At 40.1% G+C, this 23041-nt stretch overlaps 1 protein-coding gene across 3 annotated transcripts; it reads right to left on the bottom strand.

Moving 5' to 3' along the window:
• Positions 1-414: 414 nt before the first annotated feature.
• MFAP3 (microfibril associated protein 3) lies at positions 415-23023 on the bottom strand. Of its 3 annotated transcripts, none has more exons than XM_049874166.1 (3): positions 22985-23023; positions 10029-10492; positions 415-5355 (listed from the first exon to the last, which is right to left on the bottom strand). In XM_049874166.1, exons 2-3 carry the CDS (start codon positions 10321-10323, stop codon positions 4562-4564), a joined length of 1089 nt encoding a protein of 362 aa, XP_049730123.1. In that variant the 5' UTR covers positions 10324-10492; positions 22985-23023; the 3' UTR covers positions 415-4561. The 3 variants fall into 3 exon arrangements, with proteins under 3 accessions (XP_049730123.1, XP_049730124.1, XP_049730125.1); XM_049874167.1 differs by lacking the exon at positions 22985-23023 and adding an exon at positions 22481-22976; XM_049874168.1 differs by lacking the exons at positions 10029-10492; positions 22985-23023 and adding an exon at positions 7342-8186.
• Positions 23024-23041: the final 18 nt, after the last annotated feature.

The raw sequence follows: 23041 nt of genomic DNA, 5'->3' as shown, positions 1-23041 counted from the left end.
GACTGCAGACTTTCACTTCTACCACTGCTCCTCCCACCTGCCAAATTTCATCACAAATTTTACACACTAATCATATGATCTCCAAAACATGTGCTAAATCCTCCTAACTCTAGGCCTTTTCTCAATCTGTTGCCATTGTCAAGAATGCTTTACTTTGAAGGGGTAAACTACTGTTTTTGAGCCTAGGGAGGACAGTCTGGTAATGCAGTTTATTGTGGGCAGGGCACCCACCTTAGCATGGCCTATACCATAAAAAACTTACAGATGCTTAAGAAATATTTGTAAGTTGAAATGGGTAGCGTTGGTGGAATCCGAGCTGAATTCGTATTTACTCTTGTTTAAAATAATTAACATCAAATTCTGTTACACAAAAATGAAATATACTCCATAGAACATTCTGACAAATATACTCCATTGAATATTTATTACAGTCAAGTATGATGTTAAAAAAAAGGGCATTAAAATACAAGTATTTATTAAAATGCTGACCATTTAAACATAAATTGAACCATACCAAATTCATTTATTTTTATGAAATGTGTTAATGACAATCAAGGAGTTTACGCATAAGGCTGAACATTTTTAACATTCCTGGCCTAGATGAGAAGAGTGAGCTCTCTCACTAGTGACTCAGGAAATAGAATACACTTCCATTACAGCTGCTGGTATGTGGAGACAAGGCTAGCACCAATGACTTGCTGAACTCTAGAAAACAAGCATGCAGTGCTCCTGTGCTGCTCTCGGTTCCAGGAGACAAAGCCTGATCCAGCGTGAAACTACATGCAGTGTATGGAGAGGGATGGACAGAAAGGGCTCACGGTGGCTGGAAGAGTGAAGGGACAGTAGTATGCACACATTATTCTGACCTTAAAACACAAGTGAAGTGAGGCAAAGAAGCAGGCAGGAATGCTGATCCATTCCAGGTCTGCAATTCTCAAGATATTTATCAAGGTAGTTGAAAAAAAAAAAAGTTGGTAGGAAATATAAATGCTCCCTGGGCCTTACTCAAGAATTAAGCCATCATAACAGATGCAACTTCAAGGATAATCAAACTGCGGATAAACTCAAGTCGCATATTGGCTCAAAAGATGCCTGTTTACTTGATTTCAGCTGGTAAGCAATCTATAGAGATTTTTAAATAAATATATTTCACAAAGCTACCACTTCATTTCATAAGGACAATAAGGTTCATTAAATCACAATATGAGACAAAATTTATAAATGAGATGACAGAACTATTGCAAATACATTTTGCTGGATAAAGGTATTTTTAACTAAGTATAAAATCCAGTGAGACATAAGAATAATTAAACCACAGTCATTATTAAAAGGCTTTAGGCTGTATTTTAAGTTCAAAAGGTTAAGGATTTTACAAAAAGATAATATCGGCTGTTAGTTATATATGAAGAGTATTTGATTAAATACAGAAAATATGAAGTGTGGTTTCCTTCCTCTTAAAAAGTAGCTTTAGAAAGTAATACCAACTCTGATTAAGTTTTGACTTACTAATCCTGTATCAACGGCACCATAACCCACAAAACATAGAAAAAGTAAACCGGTCATTTTGTCCCCCAAACCAAGTCACGGTTGTTTTTATAATTTATCAAGGATATATAGGAGTAGGTTATATTTATTATGATATAGTACTCTGCAAACTAATTTTTTTCAGTATTTCCTATATTTTTCAAAAGTCCTACCTCCTAAGACTTTGATCATTAAATATGTCCACCTTAGAGTCCTGAACACTAATTTCCACCATGAAAATAATACGGAGTAAAACCATACTCTTTAATGTGATAAGCTACATTCTAAAAGATGATCTCAAACCTGCTATACTGAGATGGGGCTGGAGGTACCATGTGAAGATCTGAGAGATATTAAGGGGATATTGACAAATGATTTTATTATTTTTTTAATTTTAATTTTTTCAAGAGAAATGCTGAGGGAAAGATGTATTCTGTAATCTAAGGTATGTTCAAGAACCTCTGCTCTCATAGCCCAATGTGTGAGAGAGTTTTCCTTAAAGAAACAGGTCTATGAGCCAAGCCAAGCTTTAGCTAAATGATTGGTAGCTTTTGTTTGGCTCTGGAGGTTTCCATGGAAACAGCCTGAGAGACAGAAAAGGCAGCATTATCATCTTCATCTGTTGTTATGGATTTAATTGTGTCCCCCCAAAATATGTGTTGTAAATCCTAACCTCTATGCCTGTGGTTATAATCCCATTTAGGAACGGGTTGTTTTTGTTATGTTAATGAGGTAGGATTAGGGTAGGGTGTGTTTTGAGTCAATCTTTTTTGAGATATAAAAGGTATTAAACAAGCAAGTGAGCAGAGATGGGGGAAGGCTGATGCCAAGCACCATGGCGATCTCCAAGAAACCAGGAACCAAGCTGAAGAGACAAGGACCTTCTCCCAGAGCTGTTCGGGAGAGAAAGCTTTCCCCTAGAGCCAGCATCCTGAATTCAGACTTCTAGCCTCCTAAACTGTGAGAAAATAAATTTCTGTTTGTTAAAGCCACCCATTTGTGGTATTTCTGTTACAGCAGCTCTAGATAACGAAGATATCTGTAAGGCCATCTGATAAAACTGCACATTGATTCATTCATGCTATCCAGAGCAGATGTATTACTTCTGATAAAAAAAAAAAAAAATTTTTTTTTTTTTTATAGGCCTGGATAAAGGCAGGGATGAGTTCTCCCAGATGACACTTTGAATTTCCTGCCTTCCTCCATTTAAAACCTTAAATTAAAATCCTGATAAAATCTCCTCTGACTATTTCCCTTAGGAACCTCTAGTTCAAGTAATGCTTCAATGCTTAGAAGCCAAATGAAGACACTTGAAGCACCAAATGTTGCTCCGTTGCCAAGTTCTTAAAATTATATGGCACCAAGCTTCCTGTAGTTGAAGAAATTATTCTGAAGAGTTACTTACAACTCCATTACACCAGATCTCAGCCAGGCAAGAAATGCTATCTTAAGTGTTTATTATACACAGTTGAACCAGGTGGCATCATCCATAATTTTCCTTCCTCTTTATGTTTAGATTATATATATGGTGGCACAGTGGTTAAAGTACTTGGTTGCTAACTGGAAGGTCAGCGGTTCAAACCCACCAGCAGCTTTGTGGGAGAAAGACACAGATGTTTGCTTCTGTAAGTATCTACAGCCTTGGAAACCCTATGGGGCAAACGCTATGCTTTTATAGGGTCGCTATGAGCTGGAATCGACTTGACGCCAATGGGTTAACATGTCACATACTATTATCTAATCTTATTTCAGGTAGTGACTTCTCAGAAAGGCCACAGAAGCATCCCTACCTCAGAATCCTGAATCTGATGTACATAAAAATAACAACAAGCTCAACAACCATAAACCAAACAAGATATGGAGGCATGCAACCTTGAGCACCATATTTAAGACCACAAAGGGCAAGAGTGTAGGCAGGGGTCTAAAGAGGAATCTAGGTCTGGGTTTTTCCCTGGGATGGGATCCCAAACACACAGCCCACTAGTAGAGCCCAGTACTTTTAAAAAGGAAAAGCCTGAGAAATTGTATTAGCAGAAATGCCAAAATCCATGATTTACCAGAGACAGACTGGTTTCTTATTTGACACCATTTCTTATTCTAAAGTTATTGAAGACATTATTTCTTAGGAACAAACTACTAACTTCGGGAGGCCAGTTGGGAAATCAGTGAATGAACTTCAATGAACTAGATAAATGATGCCTCATTAAGTTAAAAAGACATGATATACCCTCAAATAGGACCAATTTACTCATGGTAAGTAGTTTACTAATGAGCAGTTAGCTCTCTGATGTCTGCACATACAACTGAATGCTCCATAAGACAAAACAGCTGAAAAACGCACATACATCTACCCATTATGGTACTGGTACGGATATCTAAATCACAGAAAAGTCTCAGCTTGGTCCCTTCTATAAAAGGGGACTTAAAGTCTCAGGCAGGGTTTACTTGAGATGTGCTGAAGAAGTTAGAGTGTCAGAAACAATTTAGATATCATCTAATGCAAATCCTCCATTTTACTGATGGGAAAATGAGGCCTCAAGAGAGCTGTCAGACCTAACCAATGGAAGAATCATGACTAGAAGAGAAGCCATGGGACTCCTAATTTGGTACTTTTCGCATCTTGTTTCTCTCTCAGGCTCCGTTAAATCTTAATGCCTATTTTATCATTTACTCTGGAAACCCTGGTGGCATAGTGGTTAAGAGCTACGGCTGCTAACCAAAAGGTTGGCAGTTTGAATCCACCAGGCTCTCCTTGGGAACTCCATGGGGCAGTTCTCCCCAGTCCTATACGGTCACTATGAGTCGGAATTGACTTGACAGCAAAGGGGTGGGGGATCATTTACTCAGCCTTGGGGGAAATGACTGAGATAGATATCAGATAGGAAAAACGCTGCATTTTTACAATGATTTTGGCAATTCATGTTCTGATGTTCTGTCAACAAGGGAGAAAACCCTAGTCATTATTTGGTAAAATTGTTATTCCCTAAAAAGAAGTTCCTTTTCTGAGAGTTGTCTTTTTTGTAGGTACTGGCATGGTTCACAGCTGGAAATTTTCATATGCTCCATCTTTGTAGTTAGAGTTAGATTCAGCAGATCCCACATTGTCAGATGGGCTGAAATGACTGCTGTCTTGAGAATCAGTATCAATACTTTTAGTCTCTGACTGAAGATGGACAGAGACCTGAACTGCTATCTCCTGGCCTTGCTCATTCAGAGAACCATCATCTGAATCTCCTCCTGGTGAATTACTCCGCCCCATCTCTGGGTTAATGACATAGATGCCACCTTGAGCATCCAAGGCAGGTCTCTCTTTAATTCTTTCTCCCATGTCATCAGGGTCATCCACTCGCACAGCTTCAAACATCTCCTCAACAAAGGCCCGGCAGTTTAGAATAAGAGGTGGCAGAGGAACACTTCTTGCCAGTTCTTCGATGTAACGAGCAAATTCCATGGTCTTAAATTGTGTGACTTTGGCAAGCTCCAGGGTCTTGGCTGAGGTGATGATGGGAATGCGTTTTGCAATCTCAAAGGCTTTCTGAAGTTTCTCAGCTCCTTCAGTTCTGAAGAATTCATTGATGGCTTTCTCAGTCTTGCGAAGATGGCTACTCATCATGCACAGCCTTGTGACATTCAAGATGAGCGTGATTGTAAAGGCAATCAAGCAAACAATCATGTAGTAGACACTCATGTCTCCCGAGGTGAAGATAACACGTAGGGTGACAGAATAGGAGGCATGAGTTGGAGAGGTGACGAAACACGTATAGAGCCCACGGTCATCAAAGGCTACGCTGGTGATATTCAGGAAGTTATCAGAAACCAACCATTTTCCACCTGATAAGCCAACAGAAATTTAAAAAAATTATAGCATAAAGAATACTGTTACTAAAAATGCCAGTTGTCTGATCAATATTCCACCTCTTCATGAAAGTACTTTAAATTTAACTCATCTGTTAGGATTTACTATTTGTTTAAATCATGTAAGAAAGGGCAGATTGTAATGTTCTGAGTCAGAATTTAACTAGCCTGGAACTTAAAAAGGAAATCAAGATCTTCCTTCCTGACACTAATGATCATCATAGCTACCTTTTTACTCCTAGATATAAAAACCCTTTCGGTGAAAATGACGACTGTAGGACTAACCTTTATAAAAATGTTTATATGTACATGTGTGTGTCTATGCCACCATCTCTACCTATATACTTTCATACACTAGCAGGACATGCATCAAAAATGAAAAACAATGGTTATTTCTGGGGTGACAGGAGTAATTTTTATTTTCTTCTTTTTATTTAGCTGTATTGGCTAACTTTCCACAATAAACTTACATTAATAAAAAACAAAAGTTATTACAAAAAAAAAAAACCTAGCAATTTAACGCACCTTTTCAATTACTAAGTGGCTAATCTGGCATGCCTTGCACATGTTAATTTGTTTTGCTAGGAAAGACTTGTTGATGACAATCTTGATTTTCTGGCAAGAGTAACTAAAGCAAACGCCAAAAGATGTGTCTCAGAGGTCAGGGTAAATGAACAACTGAACAAAGAGAATAAAGTTGCCATTAAGATATCTATGCTTCTGTGTAAAGCCTAAGACATGCTGCGCCTCTCCCATTCGGGAAACACGTATACAAAAGTGTACAAGGGTATAAAAAGCAAAGTGCATTGGCCACTTCCTTGACTCAACATCCTTCAATAACTTGGCTCTGTCTGCACAATTCTCTCCTTTGTGGTAATTTCCCAAAGTACTCTGTGCTTTAACATGGAATTCATTCAAAGATGAGATGGATGGGCTAACCTGGCGTGTGAGTGAGTTTTTATGACTATAGCTGGTGTCTCTGGGGAGAAAGGGTGACTGCTTGTTAAGTATCACTCCAGTGCCTAATCTTCAAAATCTCTTTCGTCCTTGAGATTCCATGGTTCTGGATTATTTCAGTGGCATGTACATTAATAAGAACTCTGGATTTTCACTATTTTTATCATCATCAAAATTCATTTAAATGCTTTATATTTAAGAACCATCACTTCGCTAATGCAAAAAAGAGAAAGATAATATGTAGTATGAATACAGCCATTATTCCATATGCTTCTGTTCTATGAACTTGGGAACTATGAAAAGGATACCCTATGATCCAAGGTATTATAAACTTCACAGGCTCCCATTATCAACCACTGTACAACTACTACCTAAGCTCTCTAGCTTGCTTGCTGATAATAGCTCAAGATTTATGAACCTTATACTAGACTGACATGCTCTTTAAACTCTTCTCACTTGAGATTCATAAAATCTAATACAATTTTCCAGAGCTGCTGCTGAAAGCATCAATGATAGATGTTAGTGGTTTTCAAAGTAAAGGCAAATAGGAAAATGAAACTGCCATTCCATTTGGCTGATCTCGTCCTAGCCTGCGGCTTTGTTTATATATCAGCTGTCTATACCAATCCCATTGATTGAATAATTCAAATTTTAGTTGTGTTTGGTCAAGATATTCTAGAGCCAGAGAGATGAGTCTAGATGAGTCTAGTTCAGTGGGTCCCAAATGTGGAAACCCAAATCATGTTCAAAATATACATTCTGGGCACTACTCCAGAGATTCTGATTCAATAGGTCTGTATTTTTAACTAGCTGATGGGAACCACGGATTTAGCTTGGTCTTTGCTAATCCATTTCATTCTGAGACACATATACAGATGTCAAAAACAGTATTAGAACAGTGATATAGTTAGGTGAACGAATGTCTGAGGAGAAGAGGAGGGTGCTTGAAAAGGAGGCCTGGATGAGATAAGGAAGAAAGACAGGGGTAGTCTAAGTCGACAATACCTGTTGCTGTTGAATCCATTCGACTCATGGCAACCGCATGTTTTACAGAGTAGAGTTACTCCATGGGATTTGCTTGGCTAAAATCTTCACAGAAGCAGATCATCAGGCCTTTCTTCTGAGGCACCACTGGGTGGGTTCGAACCCCCAGCCTTTAGGTTAGTAGTTGATCGCAAACTGTTTGCGCCACCCAGGGACCTCAATAGTGGTTCATCGGGTGAGTGAGTGAGTGGATGGGAAAACAGGGCTGTAAGCATTGTGGAAGGGCAAAGAGGGCAGATGGGAATAAAGGAGGAGAGGAAAAGACAAGCAAGCTGGATAGTTTTGTTCAGCCTACCTTCTCAAACTGTTTTGACAACTAGTTTGTAGATTCACTGACAAGTGCATGGAAGAAGAAACTCATTATCATTTCAATGCTGTTTCTTCAGAGCAGTGTTTCTCAAAGTGGGATCAAAGGCTAACTTCAGAAGAATTATCCAGAGCGCTTGTTATAGATATGGACTCCTGAAGCAGAAACTTTCGTGGGGTGCCTGGAAATCTGCACTGTGACTGATACTTCTTAAGCATTGTATCAATCATAAAAGTCACAAACTGTTTGAGAACCAATGCTTTGGAATGCACTTGCCTAGGGACAATGAAGAAACCCCAGCTACACAGGAGCTAGATGAACAATTCAGACTCAACCTTAACTAGTTTTGTGCAAAAGGGAAGAGGTGACGTTCTAAAATAGTGCTGTCCATTAGAAATACAATGGGAGCCAAAAAAGTAAGTCATGGACTTAACAAAATTTTCTAATAGACATATTTAGAAAAAGTAAAAAGAAACAGGTGGAATTAATTTTAATAACATATTTTATTTAACCCAATATTTAAAAAATATCATCTCAACATGTACTCAACTCACTAAAACAACATGTAGTCAATATAAAAAGATTATCAATGAGTTTTTAAAATATATTTTTTCCATACTAAAGCTTTGAATTCAGTGTGTATTTTACATACTTACTGCCCATCTCAGTTTGTACTATCAACATTTCAAGTGCTCAATAGTCGTATGTCTACTGCGTTGGGTAGCGATCCTATAGGACAGAGTAGAACTGCCCCATAGTTTCCAAGGAGCGCCTGGTGGATTCAAACTGCTAATCTTTTGGTTAGCAGCTGTAGCATTTAACCACTACACCACCAGGGTTTCCCTTTATTGGACAGTGAAGTGAAAATTATCCCTAAGGAAAAAATTTCAGAAGGCTCTATCTTGGACCCAATAGCAAAATTCAAATTAAATAAGAATTTAGTATTTTAATTGAGCTTTAGAGAGATCTTTTATTTGTCTTTGGCTTCTTTATTCTGGAGTTACTTAAACTTATGCCAGTTTGCAGCAATTCTTATTCTGTTCTAATAACTCTAACTCTTCAATCTCTTGGTAACCAGTTATTCTCTTTGCAGAAGGCTAAAATGTTTAGTGTATATTTCCAAAGGGAATACCATTTGCTTCCTTTTCTGTTTTCCATCCTAATAAAACAGCTAAAAATCCTTTATATTTCAGGAGGTTAGACTATCTTTCTAACAAAAAAAGATAAGGGGGCCTTTTCTGAAAGTGTAGCTTGTGGGGATCGCAGAATTTAATCTTCATCCCACTGGCTTTTCATGGTGATTTCTTTTTGAGGTGTTATAACTCAAAAGTACGCATTGAACATATCTAACAAAATACTGGGTAAGGAAATAGTGTGGGTTCATATGTGTTTACAGGTCCACAAATAGAAAAATTAAATAAAAACCTGTCAGAAAGTAGACCCTGGTCACATTACAGTTAAGTTTGTGTGACTTTGAAGAGTAGCTCTCCTGTTTTTAAATAAAGTAAGGTGTAGAATAGAAAAAAATAGCTAGAAGGGCCTACGGAGCTCCTCCTCCATGTTCTTCCAATTCTCAGAAGGGCTCAGAGTTTTCTGCATTAATCTCTCATTTTAAAGACATCCTGGATTTTCTCCAACATTTGTAGTAATGCGTTTCAGAACAAATTTTTTTAAATTATGACAATTTACCGAAGTCTAACCCAAACACTTCCCGCTGTATTGTCACAGGGCCACCATACTGCGCCATTCACACTGTGGTCTAGTGAATGGTGCTACTGCAAGTGAGCAGTGCACAGCTTGCCCTGCTGTATGCAGCAGCTCTGATGTAGTCTACCTTCAGTGAAGAAGGAAACCAACTCACAAAAAGGAGGGAAAACAGCTCACTGTCAACATGTGAATACCTTTTTTATTTATAACTATTCTTTATATTTTTCTTCTTCTGGCAAGGAATTAAAATTGTTTTGCTTTTTCTGATAGGTTTGCTACTCCATGACTTTTAAAGGTTTTAACTCTTCATCTTGGTACCTCATCTTTGAGAGTTCTTACTGAATACACCGTGAAACCAAGAAGACACCATTAGCAGGAAATGAATAACCTTGATTAATTATATCCTAGCACAGTTAACTCAAGGAGCCCTGGTACTGCAACGGTTAAGTGCTCAGCTGCTAACCAAAAGATTGGTGTCTGAACCCACCAGCCACTCCTCAGGAGAAAACATCTGGAGATCTGCTCCAGTAAAGATTTCAGCCTCGGAAACCCTGTGGGGCAGTTTTATTCTGTTCTACAGGGTCGCTATTAGTTGGAATCAACTTGATGGCACACAACAACAAAAACAAGTTACCTCTGCCTCTATCACCCAGTTGCTGTCCTCTTGAGTTGCACCAACGGACATCTTGATGATAGCTAACTGTGAGAAGACACTCGATTGAAATATTAGCTCCCTCTTTGGCTATGATGACATCATCACCTGAATGGGAACATGCTGAGAGTTCAAAGCTCGGCAGAAACGATGTGTTGGAAGAACTGTGATTTGCTTCCAGTGGGGCCGTTTGGTTGGAGCCTGCATCTTCCAAAACAAAAGCAGCTGGCACAATAACACTTACCACCAAAGTGAATAAGCAACAATGTGGCTTCATGGGAAAATGTGAGAAAATCTTGTTTGGACTTGGAAAACTCAAAAGTTTCTGTACTATAACAAGATCACAGTGGCAAATTTATTGTTTGATATTGAAGTTTTCTGAAAAAGTGGTAGATCCAGCTGTACATTGAAGTCTCGAATATTAAAAGATGTGAGTGGAGACCAACCTAAAAGAAAGCCAGATAGAAAATTTAACCAACCAAGACTCATAATGGGGTGAAAGCGTGTATGATTTAGAAATGAACAGATGTGAAATTGATTAGGATAGTGGATGCTGACGTCAGGGAGCTGAATGAAAAGTGATATAGAGAAAATACCGCTTAAAAATCTCAAATAAGAACGGGGAAACAGCACTTAATAAGGCAACGGCAGACCTAGATCCTGGTCCTAGCTTTGCTACTAACTAGTTGTACGACCTTGGCAAGTAGCATTCTCTCTGGGCCTCTGTTTTCTCATTTGTCAAATGAGGGACTGGATGAGACAATCTCTAAAGGCTCTTCCAGTTCTGAACTGCTGTGATTCTATTTCACTCTGACAAATTCTATGCAACAGGGCGCCAACGCAGGCTAAAATATTTAGCTTAACGATCCTGTATTTCAACCTGTACCATTACCATCTGTTGTTATATCAATAATGTAAATCAACTGGTACATCATAATCATAACCGTGCAGCTCAAAATTTGAGTATTCAAGTACATGGATATATCAGATATAAATAATGCAAGGACACTGGAGATAGTTCTTTTGTTTTTGTTTCAACATTAGAAAGAAAATTGCACTTATTGCTATATACATATATATATATAAAATTATCAACTCCTGAGACTACAGAACCCCCCTCTTGGCAAGAATGTTAGTAAAAAGAATTTTCCTTTAATAGTTTCTTCAATACCAAGAGAGAAAACACAGTATATCTAACAGTTTGTAAGAATACCAAATTCCAGCTCAAAGTCTGTGAAGTCAGCTACTGAAGGAAATGACATCTTAAGTATCTAGTTGGTAGAAATGTGATTATAAACCTACAGGGCAAGATTGTCAGACAAACTTAAAGGGGGCAAAGTATCATGAATAAAATGCAAAATAACATCCCAGTCTAAGAGTCTATGAGATTTTGACCATCTTCCTGGTGATGTGATCCCCCTTTTAAATCACTGACTCTCAAAGAAAATTTTCAACGTCTATTTCTATAAAATATGGGATGAAATGCCTAGTTTTATTTCTAATCAAGGCCCAAGATAATTAGTTTTGGAAATGGCATTTACTCTCCCTTATACTTACACGAAGGCTGCTTAATCATAGAACGTAAAAAGCAATGGATCATTATATTTTCTCATTAAGTTCCTCAAAGTCTGAATTACAGTAAGTTCTAAATGTTATTTAATTTTCACTAGTCCTTGAAAGGATGTTTGAATGATGACAGTAAATAATTTTCTAAATCTTTAAAATTTAAGGATGGACTATTTAGAGTAAAACAAAGAACTCTGGTCATACATGATAAATCAAACACATATTTATCTCCATTTCTTCCCCAAACCCCACGAAAATGACACTAAAGGAAACAAAGAATTTGAGCACTGGAGGGAGTTCAGAAATGATGTTATTTAACCTACTCACTTCACAACGACTTGTTCCTTAAGAAAATGCTGTAAGTTAGTAGGAGAACCTAGTTTCTCTTTTCAGGACGGGGTAGGGGGTGGAAACAATGAAAATAACATTTGCTGAATGACTACCATAAGCCAGGCACTCTGCTACGGGCTTGATATGTGTAAGTTCCTGAGTTCCTTTTCACTATAAGATGTACAACAATTGGTGGACACGATTCTGTCCTTTATTCTAGACTAGCGGTTCTCAGTGGTGATAGGATATGAATGTGCTGGAAAAGTGCTCCAGGTTATTTTTCCTGCTTTTCCCCCTTCCCCAGGCCTTGGATAAATGGTTTATGTGGAGCCCTGGGGGTATAGCGGTTAAGAGCTATGGCTGCTAGCCAAAAGGTCAGCAGTTCCTATCTACCAGCTGCTCCTTGGAAACCCCATGGGTCAGTTCTACTCTGTCCTACAGGGTCCTGTAAGTTGGAATTGACTTGATGGCAACTGGTTTGGTTTTCTTTTGGTTTGGTGGGTTCATCTAAGTCAGTATTTCCCAAGCTTTATTTATTCCTTCTACTGTCATGTTTTGTTTTTTGCTATATTTATGCGCCATTTTAGAAGTCCTGGTTGCACAGTGGTTAAGAGCTTGGCTGCTAACCAAAAGGTTTGAATCTATTAGCTGTTCCTTAGAAGCCCTGTGGGGCAGTTCTACTCTGTCCTATAGGGTCGCTATGAGTTGGAATCAACTTGAGAGCAGTGGGGATGTACCATATTATTATTCACTTATTCTTTTTCTTTAAATCAATTTACTCACAATCATTTATTTTTAAAGATAAGCTTTATACCCCTTCATTGGATAAAGGTAACTGTACACAAAAACAAAGCAGTGTTATTAACTTCTAGAGGTACTGCTGCCTGATAAAGGCTTTGAGGTGGAGACCGGCTCTCTTTTACAGGCCAACAGCAGAATTGCAGGTGGGCTTTCAAATCAGAGTAGGAGTGTAAACTGAGTGAAGATTCTTGTTCAAAATGAAGAGGTCAAAGAAATGAGAAGCTCAGGAGTAGTACAGATCACTTGTGGGGATAGAGATGTCTCCACAGTATTGAGGGAGCAAAGGTGGAAGAAATAGGAAACAAGAGAAGAAAAGGACTTACTCTCCCTGGCAGGAGATGTAGGAGATATGGAAGCATGAACAGCCTCCACATGAGCAGTGTCCCTGGAATCCCTGCTTTATGCAGCTTCTCTGAGCCCAAGCCCACCCTCCTTTCAGGGCCTGGCTCTTTTTCCCACATGGATCCAGGGTACACCTCTGGATACTAAATGGCTTCCCCTGACCTTCCACAGCCCTCACCACCTACACTAGTCATTTGGCTCTGGTATATTGCGCTATACTGGTAGACAGTATATTCACTCTCACCTACGAGCCCCTTAAGCACAGGCACTATATTTTTATTGTTATTCCTCATAACCAGCATTTGCTTGATGTATATTTATAGATGAAGATTAGTTTAAATTTGATAAAGTATGTGATGGAGCTTTGTAAAGCGAGGAATGTTATGCAAAAGGGATCATAATCATTCAAAGCAACATGCAATTACTGAGCACCTATTATCTTCTCTGAGACAAAAAGCTCCAATGCTAACAACTTCAAAAGATCTTAAAGGTATCTACCTAAAGGCACTCTTCAAATGAGCCCCTAGCCCCCTAAGTTTCCATTTACCATATTGTCCTAGAAGATATGAATGGGAATAAAAGATCACCAATTCCAGAGCTTCCAAACCAGGTTGAATATCACAATCACCTGGACAGCTTGTTACAAATGCAGATTCCTGGGTCCCCACCTCTGATTCAGTGAATCAGAGCCTCTGGGTTTCAGCCTTGGAATTTATGGCCTTTCATTAGCTCCCTGGGTGATTCTGGAAGTGAGTCTGTGGATTGGCACCCGGGGACCACTGATACAGTTCCTAGTTTCCTTTGCAACAACTTGCCTAATGGTGGTTCAACTGTTTGACAGATCCAATAAGAGAGGACTAATCAGTTACATTCCACTGTGTATTCAGATTATTCTAGAACAGTGTCATTGTAGGCCTCTGATAAATGCATTGGCAGAGAGGTTCATAGTACCGACTCTGGAGTTCGATTTCCTGGATTCAAATCCTGATTCTGACTCTAACCAGCCTTTTGTAAAAAATAAAAACAAAAAAACACAGCATGGGAGCAGAGTCTAAGTCCCTCCAACTTCACAGGGGGTAAGGAGACTCAAGATCAACAGTCCAGGGCTGCTTCCCGTAAGGCGGGGGTCAGACATGCCCTCTCCCTCTGCCGTCTTTACCAATTCTGACACCAACCATCCCTTCCATAGCACTCTACTTCTCTGCCGGGTTCGATAATTCATTGCAATGGCCACACAGAACTCAAAGATAATACTCAGGATTATGGGGTTTATTAGGGAAGTAACAGTTACAAGTTTGGCTGAGGAACACTCAGGATACAGTTCTTCCCTCACAGCAGCCTCTTCCCAGCTGTGCTCACAGGCATGCCTCTCCCTGGCCCTGGGCCTCTGCCCAAAGGCATTTATTCAGCTTTCTCTCTGTGGGCCAAGAAGACCACCACGTCATCTCCTGCTGCAGGGTCTCTGCCTCGGTTTCTTACTGCCTTCAGTGTTAACAGCTTTCTGTTTGTCTCCTGGTTCCAGGAGGTTCTCAGCACAGGGATCTGGGGTCCAAAGGATGTGCTGGCTCCTGGCTGCTCTTCCTTGGTGGCGGTAGGATCCTCCCTCTCCCACCTCTGGGATGGCTCATTTCAAACCCAGCAGGATGACAAAACTGACCAATCCCTTTGGTGGGCCACAATTACCCTATCACATAGTCCCGCCCAATCACTTGGGTGGGAGTTACAAGACCATGCCTAGAAAGGCCACACAAAAGTGATCCATTGCACCGCACCTTGCAACTTTTGTTAATGATTTATTCTGACTCAGTCCCCTCATCTTTAAAATGGGGGAAGTAACAGGAAGGAGCCCTGGTGGCAAAATGGTTAAGCACTCAGCTTGCTAACTGAAAGGTCAGCAGTTTGAGCCCACCAGCGGTTCCACAGGAGAAAAGACCTCGAGATCTGTTCCTATAAAGATTAAAGCCTAAGAAACCCTATGGGTCAGTTTTACTCTGTCCTGCAGTGTCACTGTGAGTCAGAATCAACTCAGTGGCACAACTCACATCCTCAGAGGATTATCTGAGGTCTGAATGAGACAGTACACGTGAAGCACAGAGTCTCGCAACAGTAATCACTGAGTACGTTGACGTTATTACTGTTGTTGACGGTTCTTTCGGATACTGTGCTAATGTCTACACCTGATAGTTAAACCACTATTTAAGATAAAAAACACTTCTACTCAGACTACCATGCAATCATTTAAAATGCTCGGGGGAGGGGAGATACCATTATGTAATTCCAATCTTTAATTTTAAATTTCACAGTTTTCTTTTTCATTGCAAATATATATTCTGTTATAATATGGATTAAATAAGTACCCATAATCTGTTACATTATTTTTCTGTGTCCTGAGTTTTTGGTAGGGAATCTTTCTTGGGATCTACCCAGCCTATGTCTGCCTTTTAGAGCCTTGCCTCTATCTTCTCGGGTCCAGGAGGAAGCCAACCCATTTGCTGTCTCAGCTAATCCGAATTGTTGTCCTTGCAATTTGGAATTGAGACACTTGTGGATTAATGGACATTTAAGAGGACATCTAGGAGGCTGAGGCAGCCAGGTGTGAGCCACATACAAGAAGCAGAAAGAAACGACAACAGAGATGGCGGTGGGGGAGAGAAAAAAGAGAGGAGGGGGAAGTGGAACAGAATAAGACAGAGACTCACACATGCTGCCCTGCCTCTTCACAACATCCTACTTCCTAGCTCCAATATAATTTTTTAAAAAAAACATAAACATCTTTACTTAATTTTATTTAAAATTAAAATCACAAAAACGAAGACTGAATGCACAAGCAAGAAAGTGGGTGGGAAGATGGCTAGGTAGGGAAAAAAAGGGCAGAAATAACTGAACTGTGGCTATCACTGTTACTACCCGGCAGTCCTTGCCAGCGATCTCCAGCTCCTCTCTTCCTTATACACTGGAATGTGGCAAGCATACTGCCTCTGTGGCCAAGACTTGTGGCTTCTGTTCTGTGCACAGCACAGCTAACCACTAGAAGTTTAGAGAAACCTATAAGACAGGGTCTAGAAAAACACAATGAACACCCTTCAACTGCTCTTAGATCAAGGGTGGCAGAAGTAGCCTGATTTCATGCGGAAGAGCGACGCATCCTGTAGCATCCTTTTATGTCTAGTCAATTGAGGCAGGCTGAGCCCAGCCACTTCATACTCATTCCATGGGCATCCTAAACACAAAGGACTCCTGATCTGAGCTACTAAGTTACTAAGAGACAACCCCTTGTGAATAAGGCTGTTGAGCAGTTGTGAGAGAAAACGCTAGCAAAGGCCTGTGTCCAAGAAGATTAAGAGAAGCAGAGAAGAGAGTGACAGAACAAACTGCTCCTGAGATCAAGGATGCCCCTGACATATCTCCTTACACTACATCTCCTTTTGCTTAAGTCAGTGTAAGTGGGTTTCTACTATTTGCAACAAAAACTATGAGGATTTTACTCTTTCTGGCCTAATGACTTTAAAACAGCTCAGGTAAATCAGGGCCCTTCATGCACAAGGTGATATACCAGGTACTGCAAGGGATGCTCAGGTGAACAGGACACTGTCCCAGATTCTCAGGAGTTTACAAACCATCCTGGAAAGCAAGGGCAGAAACATCGAAATATATATAAGACAGAGTGAGAAGTGCTGAGAAGTATAATTGTGCTGTGAATGCAAAAGAGAAATGAGAAATTTACAAATTTTTGGAACACAATTCATTTTTAAGTTTGGGACTTGCTATAATAATTTCATGCCTGCTATTTTCAATGCGGCAACTGACGTTGGTAGCAAAAGAATAGCTTTTGAGAAGGAGAATCGAAGTGCCACTTTCCTGTAAATAGTTAAAAAGGGCGATGCTATGCTTGCAGATGAAGTTACTCAGAAGAATTTCATATTACCTTTCTTTGACATTAATAACAGGTAAGTTATACTCAAGTTTAATGGAACTCCTTTTTCATCTTTTAGGGAGAATAGAATGTAAGCTTTGCTAGGATCATGAATAATCAAAAATGCAGATGATTTTACCCTAAAGAATCATTCTGAATATTGACTAAATTATTTAAAAAAAGAAATAAAAGAGCCTATAGCTGTCATCCCTAACAGACTGCCTTACTGCTGTTCCTGCCAACTTCTGAGAGAAGGAGTATTTCCATTCTGTTCCAATTCTCAACAGAAGTAAGTAAGGAAGTAATGTGGCTGACTGCAGTTCTGGTGGCTCAACATTAAGCTGGCTGAGGAAATTGCTGTTTGCAGAAATAGCTCGGGAAGAACTCAAAGAGGGGGGATGGGGGTGGGGAACTAATGCCCAGATGGTACTGTTTTTTTGCACCAATTACACTCAAATATTAATTGCTTCATTCTCCATAATTAAATGTGTTCCAGGCTGTATTTACAGCTCATCCACTTGTCTCTGCCTGTACTATCACACTTGGAAAATGGAGGCGCTCCCACACACCCAGCACATAAACGGTCAAAGTGGCATTCTGAACAGGCAAGGGGGAGAAAAGGCAAGTAGCACTCCTTCTCCTTTGCAAAGAACAAACAGAAAACTTTTCCGCTTAGATGCAAACATTATGATACAGATCTGTAATATAAAAACAGGTTAGTAATACTCAAACAGATATCACCATTTTCAGGGCCATTTTCTTAAAAGTTTCTAATTAAAATGGTCCTTATGCTCCCATCAGTATCTTGGAGCCATCATGTACCTCTTAACTGGCATTTGGGCAGTCTCAGCTCAAGCTTCAGTGTATTTTCTGGCCCAGTGAAAAACATCTTCTGTATTTACCTTTATTGGAGCTTTCCTTTACTGAGGGTTATTTCAGTTATACCTGTGATTTTTATCCTACTGGATATAAATGATAAAGACATCAATGTAACAGACTTAGATTTGTGATCTCCTCACTCAAGTTTTTTTTCTTTCTTTATAATCTGAAACATCTCCGAGTATCTCAAACTCAGTATGACTAAAACAAAACTCGTCATTCTTGCCCTCAGATCTACTTGTCCAGCACCTGCATAGCTTAGATGGTAGTCAAAACCATTTTTCCTGTTTTGCAAAATCAGAATCACACAATCATCATGGTTTGGTGGTTAGGAGCCTGGGCTCTGGAGCGCAGTGCCTGATCCCATTTCTGTGTGAGATCACGTGCTTGCTATGCCTTAATTTTCCTACCTGTTGAATAGTAACCACCTCACAGGGTAGATGTGAGGACTGGATGAGCCAATGGGGGTGATACAGAAATGCACGCTATTGTTATTATTAGTCTACCTCCTAGAAAACGTTTTTTAATTAAGCTCTACTAAAAAAAAAAAAATTTTTTTTTTTTATCCCTGCCTTAAGGAGCCCTAGTGATGCAATGGTTAAGTGACAGCTAACCCGAAAGGCTGGTGGTTTGACCCCACAAGTTGTTTCATGGGAGGTAAGATCTGGCGATCAGCTCCTAAAGGTTACACCCTAGGAAACCCTATGGGGCGGTTCTACTCTGTCATATAGGGTCACTATGAGTCGGAATTGGCTCGATGGCACACAACAACATCCCTGCCGTAAGTCACAGTCCTTTTATCTCACCTGGCTACCACCTGTTGCTGTTGTTAGGTGCCATCAAGTTCAGCTGTGACCCACAGCGACCCTATGTACAACAGAACGAAACAATGCCCAGTCTTACGCCGTCCTCATAATTGTTGCTATGCTTCAGCCCATCCTTGCAGCCATTGTGTCAATCAATTTCATTGAGGGCCTTCCTCTTTTTTGCTGACCTTCTACTTTACCAAGCATGATGTCCTTCTCCAGGGACTGGTCCCTCCTGATAATATGTCTAAAATATGCAAGACAAAGTCTCACCATCCTCGTTTCTAATGGTACCACACTATCCTTTCAATTTCTAAATGAGTCTAATTCCAATCCTACCCCTCTAACATATCACAGATATGCTCTTGGAATTGGTCCTAAATGCAAATCCAAGCACGTCACGGCAACTTTAAAATCTTTTCGTGACTTCCTACTACCCATGAGATAAATCCTCCAGGAACAGATTCAGGTGGTAGAACAGATGAACTAGATGTGCGTGAATTGCTTGCTGAGGGAGTCAAATCTGGCCTTTAGTTGCATTTCTGTAACTAATCAGCCAGGACCTCATCTGGACACTATCATTACCGTTCCTAAAGTTCTGGTTCCAGTTGCTCCTTTTGCTTGAAGCTTTCTGCCTCTACCAACCAGTGTCTTCCTCTGGAAATACTACCCTCTCTACATTTTTTTTTTTGTTCTACAACATTCAACTTTAATTTCACTTATTCAAGAAGCCTTCTCACCTACACTCTCACCCCCACACTGTTAATTTTGGATGAGTTTCTTTGCTCTATCAGCCCCCTAGTACACTGAGGGTATTCTAGGACTTATCACAGTTTTCCTCCTGTATCAGTCATCTATCTGTTCAAAAGATTGTAAACTGACAGTGTCTAAAAATCTTCTGTCCTTGGCATAGGGCCACAGCTTGTGGCAAGTCCTCAACATTTTGAATTCAGACACTCATCAACTTGATAGGTGCCTGCTGCCAACTTTTTTCTTCTTACTAATTTAAACTTTGCAGACTGGAGTCTCAGGCAAAAGGAACAACTAGAACCAGGACTTTATGGTGAAAAGTGTAGCTGAAGCTTTGAAACTGCTGATGGAGTGATATAAAGTAATGCAACGCAGCTTTTTAAATTTTAGTAGGCAGGACACTAGATTGGAGAATTTGATCTACGACTGGTTTTCTCAAACTATAAATTTTGGACTACCTACATCAAATCAATCTGTGGTGCTTGTTAAAGACACAGATTTCTTGGGTCCACTCAGACTTACTGATTTAGCATCTGTAGGAGAGAGGCCTGGGCATCTGCATTTTTATCATTCATCCAGTTTTAATGACTTACAAATCAAGTCCATATTTCTTCTGATTGTCATGACAGTATTATAGTTCAGCAATTTGCCAAGTGTGGTGCACAAAGCCCTGAGGGCTCCCTGAGACTTTTTCAAGACTATTTTCATAGTGGAAACCCTGGTGGCATAGTGGTTAAGTGCTACGGCTGCTAACTAAAGGGTCAGCAGTTCGAATCTGCCAGGCACTCCTTGGGAACTCTATGGGGCAGTTCTACTCTGTCCTGTAGGGTCGCTATGAGTCGGAATCGACTTGATGGCACTGGGTTTGGTTTGGTTTTGGTTATCTTCATAGTAATACTAGGGTATCGTTTGCCTTTTTCACGGTCATTCTCATTCAACATTTTGAAGTTTTACATCATGAGTGATAGTGCAAGAAAAAGAATATAGAAGTAGACATGAGAACATTAAGCCAGACATTAAAGAGATTTGTAAAAGTGTAAAATAATGCCATTCTTCTCCAAACCAAACCTGCTGCTGCTGAGTTGATTCCAACTCATAGCAATCCTATAGGACACAGTAAAACTGTCCCATAGGGCTTCCAAGGAGCTGCTGGTGGATTTGAACTGCCGACCTTTTGGTTAGCAGTCGAGCTCTTAACCACTGTCACCAGGGCTCCACTGCCATTCTTCCCAAGAATTATTGCTGTTTTGGAAAATATTCTTCATAAAAATGTCCTCTAGGGTCGCTATGAGTTGGAATCAACTCGACGGCACTGGGTAATAAATTTGTTATAATTTATAAATGAATTAGTAATTATTTTTTAAAAGTTCTCAGTTTTGTTTTCAAAAAATGGTAAATATAATATATATAACCTACATTGGAGGTTCTCAACAAGTTTTAAAAGTGTAAAGGGATCCTAAGTTCAAAATGTTTGAGACCTGCTGCTATAATTATTGTTAGCTGCACTTTAAAAATGAGAAAATTAAGACAGTTAAGTGGCTTACCAAGATTCCATACATAAGTCCCAATTTTTATGCACCTTCCATTAAACCAAAAAAGCCCCAAGCATGTTGCCGTTGAGTCAATTCCAACTCATAGCTACCCTATAGGAGAAGGTGGAATTGCCCCATAGGATTTCCAAGGAGCAGCTGGTGGATTCAAACTGCCAACCTTTTGGTTAGCAGCTGAATGCTTAACCATTGTGCCACCGGTGCCCCACACCTTCCATTACAACAGAAATCAGAGGAAATTATCCATTTTATACTCTTAATTTTATTGCTTTTTTTTGGATTAGGCATTTTTAACAAGTCGATGCACCTAAATTTAGAGAACTACCCTTCAAAAGTAATGGAAATTCTCTGAGGGATTTTAGAAAGTGACAATTATTTTATCTGTACATCAAAATGATAATCCTGAAGGCATCATACGGCAGCATGAGAAGACCTGGGCTCTTAAAAGGATAAGTTCCCATGTTCCTTCCTCTCTCTGGGACTCAGATTTTTCACATCTGTACAACAAAGGTGTCTCTAATGCCTTTCTGGCTCTGTCAGTATGGGTTTTATGCATTCCCACTGCTCACAGACAACTGAAGAAATGCATCTTTCTGATAAGGGGTCTGGAGTTACCTTAAAATCATAAATCAGAGCATGTCATTCTTCTGCTTATTGTTGTGTGCCCTGGAGTTGACACCAGCTCATAGTAACCGTATACGACATTGCAGAACTGTCCCATAGGGTTTCCAAGGCTGTAATCTTTACAGAAGCAGATCACCAGGTCTTTTCTTCCATGGAGTGGCTGGTGGGCTCAAGTGACCCATCCTTCTGTTAGCAGCTGAGTGCTTAAACACAGCACCACCAGGGCTCCTCCTTCTTCTGCTTAGAAACTGTTATGGATTGATCTGTGTCCCCCCAAAAATATGTGTGTCAATTTGGCTTAGCCATGATTCCCAGCATGATTGTTCACCATTTTGTCATTGATATGATTTTCCAATGTGTTGTAAAATCCTATCTCTATGATGTTTGGCTTAGGGGCAGTTATGTTAATGGAGCATGACTCAACCTGCAAGATTGTGTTTTAAGCCAATCTCTTCTGAGATATAAAAGAGAGAAGCAAGCAGAGAGACAGGAGGATCTCATACCACCAAGAAACAAGAGCCAGGAGACTAGTGTGTCCTTTGGACCTGGGGTCCCTGAGCTGAGAAGCTCCTCGACCAGAGAAGATTGATGACAAAGACCTCCCCCGAGAGCTGACAGAGAGAGAAAGCCTTCCCCTGGAGCTGACACCCTGAATTCAGACATCGAGCCTCCTAAACTGTGAATAAATTTCTCTTTGTTAAAGCCATGTACCTGTGATATTTCTGTTACAGCAGCACTAGATAACTAAAACAAAATTCTTCAATGATTTTTCATTGCTTTCCAAACAAAAGTCAAACTCTTTCTCTCAGCTCATAGGGCGTACAGGATTTGGCCATTACCTAAGTCTCTTGCCTCATCTCCCTCCATTCTCACCTTGCCCTTATTGTTCCATCCATAATGGCCTTTTTCTTTTTTTCTTGATCTTTCTAAATTGTTCCCACTATATGGCTTTTGCATTGCTGTTTCCTCTGCTCGAAATGCTCTTCTACAGATCTTCCTGTGACTTACTTCCTCACTTCATTAAAAAACAAAACACTTCATTAGGTCGCATTAATTACCCTGTTTAATTTTCTCAAAAGCACTTACTACCATCTTGATAATGCTGTTTGTTTGTTGAGTTGTTTATGTTCGGCCTCGCCCCACCAGAATGTCAGCTTCTGGAGAGCAGGGTCTTTGCCTTGGTAGCTCACCAGTGTCCCCATGCCCAGGGTACTGCCCGGCAAGTAACTGGCGCTAAGTAAACGTCCGAAGACTTAGCCCCTGCGACCCAGGCCACATCTTCAAAAGGGCAGCGGGTATCTCAGCCTTCTTCACATCTGACCCCACCGCCGGCCTTGGAACCAAGCCTCGGTGCCAGGAGACCGAAGCCGCACTCACCTGATCGGCGCCGAGCTCCTTCCGCCTGGGTCGGAGACTCGAGCCGGAAGTGCTCTC

This window comes from Elephas maximus, chromosome 2 (assembly GCF_024166365.1).
Source record: "Elephas maximus indicus isolate mEleMax1 chromosome 2, mEleMax1 primary haplotype, whole genome shotgun sequence".
Lineage (NCBI taxonomy): Eukaryota > Metazoa > Chordata > Mammalia > Proboscidea > Elephantidae > Elephas > Elephas maximus.
This window is presented reverse-complemented; position numbering and strand designations above follow the sequence as displayed.

What these genes read in the sequence shown, in the direction of transcription:
- MFAP3 (XM_049874166.1), bottom strand. Translation starts at nt 10,323, where the DNA reads ATGAAGCCACATTGTTGCTTATTCACTTTGGTGGTAAGTGTTATTGTG. An exon ending in ACTGGGTGATAGAGGCAGAG is followed by an intron (nt 5,356 to 10,028) that starts GTAACTTGTTTT and finishes TTGGCTTATCAG; the next exon opens with GTGGAAAATGGTTGGTTTCT.